This window comes from Eufriesea mexicana, unplaced genomic scaffold, assembly GCF_001483705.2.
Source record: "Eufriesea mexicana isolate 0111107269 unplaced genomic scaffold, ASM148370v2 scaffold1653, whole genome shotgun sequence".
NCBI lineage: Eukaryota > Metazoa > Arthropoda > Insecta > Hymenoptera > Apidae > Eufriesea > Eufriesea mexicana.
Genome location: NW_016909884.1, coordinates 339204 through 351268, shown reverse-complemented (window position 1 = coordinate 351268; position 12065 = coordinate 339204). Strand labels below are relative to the sequence as shown.

General features: G+C 41.9%; 1 protein-coding gene across 2 annotated transcripts in view; it reads right to left on the bottom strand.

The window, feature by feature from the left end:
- Positions 1-12065, bottom strand: part of Calx (sodium/calcium exchanger 3) — a 203317-nt gene that overhangs the window by 143425 nt on the left and 47827 nt on the right. For both annotated transcript variants that reach the window (XM_017902012.1, XM_017902013.1), the window contains exon 3: positions 6034-6125. In XM_017902012.1, the coding sequence (XP_017757501.1) occupies positions 6034-6125 (92 nt within the window). The remainder of the gene's footprint in view (positions 1-6033; positions 6126-12065) is intronic.

Sequence of the window (12065 nt, the reverse complement as noted above, 5' to 3'; positions counted from 1 at the left end):
TTGTTGACCAGCACTAATGTATTGTATTTCAGAATGATGGCCTAAGGTATATAAAGAAAAGAGAGTGGGTGAAGTAAAAGCAGTGAGAAGAAAAAATGGATATAATGTCGAATCAAGAAACATAAGAGAGGCAGCATATGTATAAAGAGAGAAGGATGTGTGGCATCGACATGCAAATATGAAGATTATTGAAGAGATGGAGTATGAACACTTGGTAATAGTTATGGAAGGTAAAGGTAAATTGAATATAGAGTCTGAATGTTGCTAAATGATAAATGTAGAAAATTGAATCTAAGCTCTTGCATAGAAAAATGTTGTTGACCAGCACTAATGTATTGTATTTCAGAATGATGGCCTAAGGTATATAAAGAAAAGAGAGTGGGTGAAGTGAAAGCAGTGAGAAGAAAAAATGGATATAATGTCGAATCAAGAAACATAAGAGAGGCAGCATATGTATAAAGAGAGAAGGATGTGTGACATCGACATGCAAATATGAAGATTATTGAAGAGATGGAGTATGAACACTTGGTAATAGTTATGGAAGGTAAAGGTAAATTGAATATAGAGTCTGAATATTGCTAAATGATAAATGGAGAAAATTTAATCTAGGTTCTTGCATAGAAAAATGTTGTTGACCAGCACTAATATGTTATATTTCAGAATGATGATTGCACAGGATTACATAGGAATTGTAGCAGCATTCTTATACAATGTTTAATTTAATGTTTAATTCTTACATGAGGGGGATTTGGTTTTGTATTTCCTGTATCTAATGATTATTTATATTTTCGTTTTCTTTCTGTAGTAAATGAGATTGTTATAGAAAATTGTTTTTCTTCCATAATATTCTTATTATTTTGTAATAAATATATACTTGCATAAGAAAGCGTAAAAAATAAATTTTTTTATTAAGAAATTTTATTTACAATTGTTTATTTACAGTGTTTTCATAGGCGGAAAATATGTAATACGATGTATTTCTTTAAAACCCAGATTCAAATTAGGGACCCTCGAGTGGGTCAGTTGCTTATAAAAATTTCGATAATATTATTTACTATTATATTATTACTATTAACTATTTACGATATACCTTTCTCCATTGACCCAGTAACAGGTCAAGAATAAAGTATACATCGTTGTTCGTTTATAATAACCTAACTTCAAAATTCCGATAGATCTGATCCCAAGCGAAAGTTCGAGCTGGACCTTCACTCGGCATGGTCCTCGATTATATCACCTACTTCTCGATCGAGTTATCGAAAGTCACCAGGGGCTCGTTAACCAATTTGCGATCAATTTAATTATCGCAACTCGCCGTGAAGCAATTCGAGTTTTTCGAAACGAGCAAGCGACACTGACGAATCCTTACCGACTTAGCAAGTACCCGTTGCGCGTAGCCACTTGGCCGGCGAAAACAAATCGAATTTTACGGATCACACAGAAGCCTGGTGCTCCGTGGAAGTTTTCCAGGGACTTCGGGAAGGTCGCGAAGTAACCGATCTGCGTTGGAAGTCGAACCAAGATAACCTCGATTTATAGCGATACAGCACCGCCCTCTTAATCGTCGCGCGTCTCGCCCGATTAACCGTCGCCGGTTTATCCCCACCACTTCACTTATTGTAATCAATGTTCCACGTTTTCGCCTCGCACGATTCAGAAGCGAGCCTAATTGAATATGAGACGTCCACTCGGATAAATGTTAACTGGGCACTGTTGTATCAAAGGACTTTACTAATAATTCTCGCGATGGACTCGCCTAATAGGTTAATCGAACAGTACATTCGACGTAATCCAAAGACTTCATTAGCCAATATCACGCATCATTGGCCCTCTACTATACAAATTATAATTATAACAATAACTATTATTACAAACGATACTTTATTATAATAAATATTTCACCTTCCCGTTTCACACGATCCAGAAACGAGTATAATCGATAACAAAATCGAGATATCCATCTACCCGGATAACTGTTGCATTATGAACCCTGCGCGACCACTAAGCGGGCACTGTTGCACCAAACGACTTTGCTGACAATTCTCGCGACGAACTCGCCTAATAGGCTAATCGACTGGTACATTCGACTCAATCCAAAGACTTCATCGACCAACACCATGCATCGTTGACCTACGCGACTGACCTAATCGCGACCCGGAACACATTCGCGGGCCATTAAGCACTCCTAGGATCCCCTATTCCGGTAGATTCTTAATCAACTTCCGTCCCCTTCGACTCTAACCGTCGGCTAATTAAGCTATTAATTAGCCCGGAGGTGGATGCAAATGCCGGTCCTTTCAAGTTTGACCGGTAACATCGGTCATGGACTTGGCGTACGGGGTCAGCCCCTCGTCTTTAAAGCCTCGCCTTTGACGTCGTTCGAGTTTAACAACCTTTCTTCTCCCCAAAGGGACACTCCGAGACGGCGAACGTGCTCCTGCAAGGATCTCGGAGAAATTGCACGGGAACCTCGCGAGAGCAGGAAATAAATACATTGTCGAAACGGGAGGTTATACCACGAGCGATATAAAACCGGGCGACATTATGCACGACAAAATACACGGCGATGCATATGCATGAGGCTGGCAGCGTGGCCGGCGTGCACGCGTTAGGAAACCTCGTAATATGCAAATCGGGGCCGGTGAAACCGCCACCAGGGAAGAAACTGAATCCCGGAAACGGAATTGATCCTTTTTCTTCGTGTAGACGCAAAGACGGACGCGTCACGACAGTTTAGGCTTACGTGTGTGTCATGTTCTAGCGTTTATGCAGCAAGGACCGTGTCATCTCGATTGTTTTCAGCTATTCAGTTGCTGCAGAGAGAAGAGAATAGCGTTTCGTCACTGGTAGATGAAAGATTAAAGGAAATAATAGAGATTGGTTAACCCTCTGACTGCCACGCCAATGAAATTACGTGTTTCGCTCAGAACGCCACGAGAGTGCGCCGCTAAATGCAAGATTTGTTCTAATATTTTTTTGATGGATGTTTTAATACAAATTTTTAATTGCTCAATGTGGCACTTGTTATTTTAAAGTGTCTTCTCATTAGTGCTTATATTCACAATGCACCAACTGCCAATTTTTACAATGGTACAAGTATACAAGTAGCTCAAGCGCTCCGGTCATCGATGACCACCGTGACGTCACAGGAGAAACCGTTGCCGGTCATATGTGAACAACGTGGCAGTGAAAGTGTTAAGGAATAACGAGAAGAGGGCGACACTTGCTTCGTGTTGCGTTGATTATGTTAATAAAGACGGGAAAATGAAGATAGTAAAAACGAAAATGATACAAGATGTTCACCCTGTATATGTAGTCTCATCTTTCAATGTTGTATTATTATAATTAATTATTATAATATCGCCATAATAGAGATCGAAATAGGTAATTAAACGATGGTTGTAGATAGGTAGTTTGATAAATTATGTGGTTGGTCAGATGCAATTATGTTACTGTAATTGATAATTATTGTAGACTCGTTTGTCCCTATTTTACAAAAACTATTTTGAAAATTCGTTTATGATTAATATAATTATAATTATAAATTGTAAAATATAGAAATTATATTATTGATGTAATAAATATAAATTTAAGTATAATTATAAAATTCAATAATAAATTGCTCTAGCAGATCTTCGAAAAGAGTGCAAAATAATAATTAATTTTATTATTAATAAGATCATAACCTAACTATTTGTATAAAGAATACGCTATACTTTGGAGATATGAAAAAAATTTTTTGAATTTTATTCGCATATTCGAATGAAATAATTCGTAGCCTAATTATTCATCTAATAAAATAAAATAAGCTAAATGGCTATTTTCAAGATCTCAAAAAAGTATTTTGAATATTGACTGAATGTTTGTCTGAAATCGTAGCCTATTTATTTAATAAACTAATTATTTAAAAAATAAGCTATTAATTTAAAAAGAACACGCTACGTGGATATTGCAAAGATACGAACCAAATTTGTATTTGGACAAATTCGCCACTGTGCAGAGTCGCAGTAGTATGTACAAAGCAACTACTCATGGTGTGAGTTCGTAAAGATTCTAACCTATTTGTGCGATTACTGCTAAGTTTGGATAGCGCCTACAGACAACCGACTCTACGTCGTTTGCCGGAGATTCGAGCAGCTAGAGAACTCGAAGGTCGGGATGCTAAATCGATCGAGACTATGCATCGTTTGTTCAGACTTACGTCCAATCACGTTGGATCCAGTAGCGACAAATGCGTGAAGCAGGTTAGATAATTAAAGATTCATCTCGTTCGCAGTCGCGGCAAGATTCTTTCGCGTCTTCCCGCCACATTTTCTGCCATTTTTTCCCCCCCTCTTTATCCGTTTTTGGCGCCGACGATAAATCAATTTACGGAAGGACGTCGTCAACCGACGCGTTTTCCCATTTTTCTTCCCCGATCGGTAACTCCGTGATCACTCGTCCCGCCAGGGGACGATTTATCGCCTCGATTTATGGTGGAAAACAATCGAATCGGGATCGAATGAATACCCGGTTGCTCTATGATGACCTATCGGCTGGAAATGCTAATTTCGCGGAAACGTATATCGAAAGAAAGAAAGAGAGAGAGAGAGAGAGAGAGGAATTGCAGAAGTCCATTTAAGAAGACGTCGCTCAGATCGCAGCTAATTTCCCGACCTTTTCTCCGGCAATGACCCGTTTAATGGCCAAACCGTCGCCTCGATTATCCACAAAGAATCCACCTACTTCGCATCCGGTCGATCGACGCGCTCGTTAAGCCCGAAATTCGCGCAATTAGCCGAATCCAAGGCTACTCTCTCGGCATTTTCGCGCGAAAAAGATCCCACCGATCGTTAATCGCCTAACTGATAACGTTTCAACGTGGAAGGGAAGAGACAAAGCACGAGATACGTAGGAAGAGATCGAGAATCACGGCCAATGCGATCATCAATGGCCCCACTTGTGCCAGGATGGAACGTTGAGCGCCATAATAACGATGTTTAAGCCACGAGATAAATACGTAGCCTTCTTCAATGGCTTCCCGGGGCTTCTTTTGATCAGGCAAATTACGCGGACCCGGAGAAACGTTAATCGGCGTGGCCTGATCCGGAATGTGGAAAAAATCAAAGGCCGTCGCTTAATCACCGCGATCAGGCTGGTATTCAGCGGTCTTCTCTGTCACCTTCAGCCTTGATCAAAGAGGAGCGTGGCAAATGGCCGGAGATTTCGTCTTTTCTCGCGACCGAACTACGAGCGGAAAAATTGACCCAAAATGAATGAGATCACGGCTATTCGATTAAAAAATCCCCGTCAAGTTCGGATTTCTAGGTTACCCTCTCGGCGGCCATCTTATTATCGCGGTACTGCGAGCCTCCATTTTGTTTCGCGACCGTACGCGTCGCGTAGCGTTGTTCGGATCTTTCGGTTACTCCTCGAGATTAGGGAAAGTCTCTTAGAGGTGCTAACCGGGAAAAGCAATTAGAAGCTTTCGTTAGCTCATCTCTGAGAAAAATTCTTCTCTTACGGGTTCGATTCTCGAACGAAATTCACGTCGACCGTGGAAGAAAAATGGTGTCCTTCCTTTGTTTATCGTGGTAGGAAATTACGAATAGTAGCTTCGTTGCATTTATATTGACACATTGTATGCGACGTGGACGTGGTCTAAGTCAGAGATCGAAAAATTATAATTCTAGACCAATTTTTGGCGAAATAACAAAGAACCGAACCTCTAATGCAAGTGCCTAATTTCACTGTAACTTTTACTATTTAAAGTACAATTAAAATGCGAAATTTTTAATACCTTGAAATGAAACTAGTATGACTTAGGCCACTTTCATAACCGCTTACACGATTTAATTTTGTTGGTACCGAACAAAATTAGGTTAAGCACGTGCTTTTCGTTTCCAAAGGATATGTATGCACATGTTCCGCAGATTGCCTATGTATCGGTACGAAAAATATACTGTATAATACGTGTCCCGTCTACAATGTGTTAATACTGTACATTAACGATCTTCGATATAGCGTATGGAAATTAGGAAATTTGATACTCACCTCCTTGCAACTGCGGTTCACCCAGTTCTACGTAAAACAGCGCGTCCTTCTCATACGAGTCCTCCTCGATGATCGACATCATGACCACTTTCCTAGAAAAAAAGAAAATTCCAGCATGAGAATATCGTATTGGTACTTTCACTCATCCAATTCTCTCTCATATTATTCTTAATAGCCTAACCATATTTTATTTTCCATGGTTTATATCGTCCGTTTACTAAACATGCGAATAAGCGAACAATAATGTTACAGTTAGGTGTACAAAGTTAGGTCAAGGTGAAGTTCGACTGTTCATAGGATAAACGGACCTCACAGCCTTAGCACACACACGCTGGTATTCTTTCGCCGCCATCTTGATGGACCTCCGATCTCGCGACGGTAGCGCCACCGCGACGGCAGCGCCACCGCGACTCTTTCGAGTCTACTCGATTCGAATTTCCCGGGTTTAATCCATCGCGAACGAGTTTGAAAATTGAACGGCTCTCGTTGCATTAATTCGTGGAGCGTGACGCGAAGCGTGAATGGAAATTTTTACGGTAATTACCGTCCATTTATCGCGAATTCGAGGCACGCGTCGCATCGATCAGACGCGATCGGTTACAAGAGATTCCGTTTGATTGTCTAGAGAAATTAACGGCGCGGAAATTCTGTATGTTATGATCATTACTGTAGCTCGCCGCGTAATCGGACCCAATAAGCACGAGTTATGGTAACGTTACGCTAACCGATATCGGTATGGCTGTAAAGCCAGCACCAAGGGAAGCTAACGTAACGTCGATACCGATAATTAACTGCGACGTATCGTGTCAACCAAACGACACCGTGCTGTTCCATTCCCTTATCGACAAACGCACTTTCGTCCATTGGATAATGGCTAATTAAGCATCTCCTTGAACCTCCATTAGTCATTCAAACCAGACGAGGTCGTTCTTACGAACGTCGCGTGACCTCGATCGGCATCAAATTTTAATTTCAACAGACGGTACATGCAACGTTAATTTCTACCGAGTGTGTCGTCTAAAATGTACACCTGGGACTCCTTCTGCACGGTGAAAATGGACCGTGCGAAAAGTTCCTGGGAATATTGATCGGCAGCACAGTGTAAAATTTGGTTTAAAAAACGTGAACCGTGGAAAAATTTAGGATACAAGAAGCACCGTGTAAAGGTAATCCCGAGTCGTTTTATTTTCACATTCGAATACGCGAACGTTGAGGAACATAAACAAAACTGACCAAAGTTCGTCATTATTCAAAATTTAATGACGTAGTTTGGAAAAAGGGACGATTTCAAATGGGACACCCTATGGAAACTGGAGTCAGATATCAATAGGTCTCATCGAATATTCGACACTCCACGACTACTATTCCACGAAGAACTATTGTTTTAACCACGTCTGTGTAGACAGATTTCTATGTACAGGGTGTACGAAAATTATTTTTCACGGTCGTTAAATAATCGTGTCATCGATACGATCATCACGAGGAGGGAATGTTCGAAAGCATCGTCTCAAAAAATTGGCCGCAAATATTTTCTCCCGTCCTTTAATGTTTTACAGGTGCCAAGATCCTCACTCGATACATGCATCGAATAAAGTATCAAAAGCGTTATATTAATATCTCGAAAACTATCAAATTTCCGAAACCAATATTTTACGTTCGGAATCTACCTATCCCCTCTCCTCAACTCCCCAAATTTGATAGCACTCGGTGATATGACCTTTGGAAGGACGGTCATAGAAGGAGTTCCAACTCGAAGCGAATCTTCAATGCTTTTCAGGTGTCAAGATCTCCACTCGATACATGCATCGAGCAGGGTATCAAAAGTTTTTCATTAATATCTTGAAAGCTATCAAATTTCCGAAACCAATATTTTATACTCGGAATCTATCTATTCCCTGCCCCTAACTGACCAAATTTGATAGCACTCGGCGACGTGACCTTTGAAAGGACGGTCATAGGAAGAGTTCGATTTCGAAACGAATCGGTGACCTTCTCTGCGTTGAAAATATCCACCGATCGTTTATTAATTCTAAGAACCTCGTCCCAAGTACATAGACCACTTAAACGGTCGATTATGCGGTTAAGGGAAACGCGCTATCAGACGTGTTGCATTTCAAAGTGTTTATAAGTGACGACGGATGCAACGAGGTCGCTTAGGACGCGCGTCGATGAGATTCGACGTTGTCGGAGCCAGATGGTACGCTAAATTGATTTGGCTGCTAGTCTGAATCGATTTGAATTTCAAATTCGAACGTCTAATTTGGCAAAAGCCGTCGGATCGTTCAGCCTGTCGGCCGTTACTCGATTATGAGCGTGTATGCAGAGGCGCGGCATGGCTGATTGAAAAGTGGCTGGACGGGTACCGACGTTGTGTAAGCCGACAGGGTAACGAAATTTTTTACCACCGCTCTTTCTGTCCCCCATGCTGTACACGTGTACCTTTCCAGTTAGCCGGACCCCGATAAGCAAAGAAATGTTATTTCGTGCGCAAGAATTATTCGAATTATTCGAATATTTCTGGTATTTGAACGGCAGAGGTGTACGATGATGTACAAACGTGGTTGCAAGCAGAAATGTTGCAGGTCGTAATTTCGCAAACTTTTAATTTACTCGTTAATTGGATCGCGGCATATATGATTAACATGTTTATCCAAAAAAAGAAAAAAAAATGAGAGAAGTATTATACACTTCAACCAACCGTTAATGGGAGGAATTCAAGTTCAGAACTTTAGACGGAAGTGGAAGCATGTGACGTATGAAGTTTTTTCCCTTGGAATATGACAGTATGCGAACTGAAATATTTAAAATGACGTGGATATGATAGATATGACAAGTAGTAAAGAGAAAATTCGACATATTGTGCATTTGATGGAGATATGGACCGTGGTGGCGCTAGTGAGTTAAGTGGAAAGTCGTCTTAAGTCTGTCAACGCTACATTCTATCGTTTCATTTTTCATGTAACAATTGTTCTGACTAATATTCGATCTCTGCCATACAATATCTTCGTGTTTGTAATAAATAAATCCTAAATATCGTGTGTATACATCGTTGAATTATTTTCTAATTTTATCGATGTAACCTTGAAGGTTGCATCTTTTTATACGCGTCATTATTATTTCAAATAGTTCACTTCAACGTTCGAATACTTTCACGTGTGTGTGTGTGTGTGTATTCGAGAGTTAATCCGGGGACAACGGAAGCGTCACGATTCTCGCTGCTGGCGGCATATTTTTCATTCGATATCCACGGCACTTTCGAAGGCAAAGTCTTCCTGAAATAGCTCTGACCTTAGACTTGAAGCCACGTCGCGACGATAACCCGCTGACTTGGAGTGTACGGACAGTTTGCGGCGACGAAGTATACCGCATCGATCGATATCAGCTCGTTCGTGTGTACGCACACTGACCATCCCTCGGACCGACCAGGCAAACAGATTGGCGCGAGGTTTAAGCCAAAGTGCTCGCCGCCGAATAGTCGAATTATTCCGAACAATGCTCAAACTTGCCACGAAGATTGTCACCGTGCCGCTGAACTCCCAACTTTGCAACTCTGGTGGCCATTCGACGGAAGGACTTCGCCGCGTTTCCTTTACAGGCAACAAAACCTCCTCGGCGATTTCTTTCGCTCCTGGAGACGTACCAACAAACCTAACCTCTCTTCCCATTGTATATCTTTCTACTGTTAAAGCAAAATGGTCAACGAGTAGCGCGATGATCCCGAAAAATTGGTTAGAGACTAGGCCTAGATCCATAGAGACTATCCGGAGACCCATACCCTCGTTTTGACACTAACTTGCGGGGTAGCTTCGATCACGTTACTAGAATCGCCCAACCAACGCCCTAACCTCTCTTCTCTTTATGTATTCTTTCTATTAAAGTATAATAGTCGCGGATATTCCGGTAATCCAAGTTTCAAAGAGACTATCCAGAGACTGATACTCTCTTTTTGACACAAACTTGCGGGGCTGCTTCGATCACGTTAAGAGTATTGCCCGACCAACACCCTAATCTCTCTTCCCTTTATGTCTTCTTTCCATTAAAGTATAATAATCGTGAATATTCCGACAATCCAAGTTTCAAAGAGACTATTCGAAGGTAAACCCTGCCTCTTTGCCTCTAACTTGCGAGGTTGCTTCGGTCATATTAAGAGTATTGTCCAACCAATACCCTAACCTCTCTTCCCTTTCTGTCTTCTTTCTATCAAAGTAAAATAATCACGAATACCAGGGTAACGGCGAAAATTGATGACCCAAAATCCACAGAAGCTATTCCAAGCCGAACTCTCTCTCTCCTACCCTAATTCGCGGTGTTGCTCCAGCCACGTTATGACTATTGTCCAGCCAACGACGCGTTCGATTGTTATTCGGCGCGATGGCCACGGCGTTAATGCAAACGTGCATTAACCCAGTTAGTCCTGTTTACCCTAACCGACGAGTCGTCCACCGTGCTCGAATGTTATTCGGAATCCTCGAAACCGACTACTAAGGCCGTTCTCCAGCGTGCTAATGGTACACAGTCATGGCACGGCCTGGTCAAATGTCATCCAATAACCTTCGAATGGACGCGTTCGCACTTGGACGGTTGCTGGTCGCACAAACCGTGGCTCGAACAGGGCAGGGATCCGATGAGAGTGGATAGGCGCTAATCAAAAGATCATCGAGGGGTGTTTGAACGAACCACGTGCAGCTTCGTTCCCCAGGTGACTCGAGATCGATCAATCGGTTCGAGAGCTTCCACTGCTTCCCAGCTGGCGCTGGTGTGGCTTCGTTCTGTGCACCCATTGTGGCCGGCTTTTGTTTAGAGTTAGCGCCCTTTCGACGACTCTCGATGCCTTTGACACGAGGAAATAGGACTCCAGGATGAATTCTCACGCGTAAATCTCGGCAATGGCTCGCGTATATAGCCGAGACGATGGAACAAGATTACGTTGCCTGTGTATCGTCAGCAGGTCGTTCTTGCTTCATGACGATTAGTGACGGACGGCTCTTTGGGGAGATTGTGTTAGGCTTCGAATAGTAAGTGGACTGTGTTATCCTGATACTCTGTGTTCTTATATGCCGCGTGCTACCAGGTCTAGCATTTATATGGACACTTGGTAGGGCCATATACGATATTTTGCTATTGGATGGAGTTTCCGAATTTGACGAACAAGGGTAGGGGTTACAAATGGAAAACCAACTGAATTATGATATCATACTCCAAGTACTTGACACATACGATGGCCAAGTGTCAAGGTGTCGTCGCGTCGTTGGATAATTTTAAATTAGAGATATTAATTAACAACGACCTTTAGAATCTGATCAACTCTAGATTTACGGAACCCGTCAATTTGACGGAAGGGTTGCTGCAATTATACGATGGTAACAGATTTAATTAACTTATATTAAGACTGTTAATATAATATATAATTGTTTTTAAATTAAACTAATCGTTAAAAAGAAGGCACGTGGTTTCCTTTAACTGTCAATTTGACAGGTGTCCTTAGAAATAGGTATACAGATAGCGTCCGTAAAGCTAGTGTCAAATGGCGACTGAGTCACCTCTCGAGTGCAAAGGGTTAACATCGCCCCTTATGGAAACGAGTTTCGTTACGGATTTATCGATCTCGTGTCTCGATCAAGGCCTGTCGAAGTGGCTGAGGAATAAAGTTCCTCCAATCTTGTCACCGGCAAAAACAAAGTTATGCCTAGTTTTACGAGCCCCGAGGACGAACTCCTATTTACGGAGGAGCTCGGCCGGATTCTGCAAGAATTCAATTTTCGTATCTCATCTCGTCTGGTCAAGGTTGAGCCGGGAAACGATTCGTCGGCCTTGCCCTATTACCGACACAATTTTCGTATCGGCGGATCGTTCGAGCGCGATAAAAATACCCCGCACGTAGCCTCGTGGTCTGTCCTCTGTCTCCGCTAACCGATTCCCATCGATTTTTCATTCGTTCGCCATTCTTCCCTCTTCTTCCGAAACAAAATACCGATGAAACCCTGACCCGCAGTGGTTTAATCGATTTTTCCTTTTTTCTTTTTTTTTTTTTT